At 62.8% G+C, this 1,775-nt stretch overlaps 1 protein-coding gene across 1 annotated transcript; it reads left to right on the top strand.

Moving 5' to 3' along the window:
• Window positions 1-301: 301 nt before the first annotated feature.
• BHLHE23 (basic helix-loop-helix family member e23) lies at window positions 302-973 on the top strand (the record flags this gene model as incomplete). The annotated part of the gene is made up of 1 exon (XM_080925446.1): window positions 302-973. One exon carries the CDS (start codon window positions 302-304, stop codon window positions 971-973), a length of 672 nt encoding a protein of 223 aa, XP_080781572.1.
• Between the last annotated feature and the right edge of the window lie 802 nt (window positions 974-1,775).

Below are 1,775 nucleotides of genomic sequence, written 5' to 3'. Positions count from 1 at the left end.
CCTATCTTCAGGCCTGTGGGTACTCATAGAGGGTGGAGCAGGGCTGGGAAGATGCGGGCAGCAGGTCCCCTCTGATTGGACGGCGCGAAGTCCCAGCGGGCGCCTCCGCTGCTTAAAAAAACGAAGCCAATACGAATGGGAGGTAGAGCGGTCCCGGCCGGCCCCGCGCCTTGGTGAGGAGGCGCAGGAGGGGTGGCCGGCCGGAGAGGCCACTCGGAGGCCCCGGGACTGACAGACAGCTGGACAGGTGGACGCGCCCGCAGGGCAGTGAGCCTCACTGCTATAGCAGACTCTAAGGGTCATGGCTGAGCTCAAGTCGCTGTCGGGGGATTCGTACATGGCGCTGAGCCACGGCTACGCGGCGACCAGCCACGCCTACGCTGCGGCGTGCGGACCGGACACCGCACGCGGCTATGGTGCATCGGGTCCGGGTGGCGACCTCCCCGCGGCGCCCGCTTCCCGCGTCCCCACCGCGACGGTCGAGAGCAGCGGCGAGCAGAGTGGCGACGAGGACGAAACCTTTGAGAAGCGGCGGCGACGGCGAGGGCCCGGGGTGGCTGTGGACGCACGGCGACGGCCCCGGGAGCAACGCTCGCTGAGGCTCAGCATCAACGCGCGCGAGCGGCGACGCATGCACGACCTGAACGACGCGTTGGACGGGCTGCGCGCAGTCATCCCCTACGCGCACAGCCCGTCGGTGCGCAAGCTCTCCAAGATCGCCACGCTTCTGCTGGCCAAGAACTACATCCTCATGCAGGCGCAGGCCCTGGAGGAGATGCGGCGCTTGGTGGCCTACCTCAACCAAGGCCAGAGTCTTGCGGCACCAGTGGCTGCCGCGCCTCTGACGCCCTTTGGCCAGGCAGCGGTTTACCCGTTCTCGGCGGGCGCCGCGCTCGGGCCCTGCCCGGACAAGTGTGCCACCTTCTCTGGATCGTCCTCGGCACTTTGCAAACACTGCGGCGAGAAGCCCTGACGGCGCCGCGCCCCTTCGCAGCCGCCTTTCTATTTAGACTTTCTCCTGTCCTCGCTGGAGGAACCCAATGAGGTCTCCGGTTACAGACTCCGCTTACAGAACTGTTGGGTGCAGAACGTAAAACCCGTCACTGCAGAGCCAGAGACTTGGCGCTGGACCCAGGCCCCGCCGCATCCACGGAACTATCTCAGCTAAAAGAAGGGCACGGAAGGGAACAGGTAGTGGCTCGTCCCACTTCTGACAGGTGACTCTATCCTAGGCTCAGGAGCACAGGCACAGAGCATCACGCTTGACCACATCCTAGCATTGGGGATAGTCCTCTGCCTGAGTCCCTTCTAAAGCCAACTCGCAAGGCCTTGCTCCAACTAGACAGGACAGGCGTGGTCCTTCACCCGCCAGCCTCTGTGGGCTCCAAGACTCCATACCTGGCCGGTGAGGAAGATTCTGCCGTGGTCCTTTGGAGAGGACATGGAAACAGAAGCAGGAAGGACCCAGGAGATGAGGTCTGCAAAATTTTTCAAGTATGAGTTTGTTCCGTTAATGTTCTTGCCTGACCAGAGTCTCAGGAAACCCAAGCCGGCCTCAAAAGTCCGTGGAAACATCCTTAAATAAGCCTGGACCGCCAGCATCTGCCTCCTGCAGGCTGAGCTGGGCTTCACTCCATTCTGCTTGTCCCAAGAGCCCTAAAAACCTGCTCAGTGCTACTTGATCCTGGAGGGTCAGCCAAGGACTCCAGTCTAGCTCCAGGGCCAACCAGGCCCCTCTGCGCCAGTTCAGGAACTTCTGGAGGAAGCCGGGCCAC

This window comes from Micromys minutus (genome assembly GCF_963924665.1).
Source record: "Micromys minutus genome assembly, chromosome: 11".
Lineage (NCBI taxonomy): Eukaryota > Metazoa > Chordata > Mammalia > Rodentia > Muridae > Micromys > Micromys minutus.
This window is presented reverse-complemented; position numbering and strand designations above follow the sequence as displayed.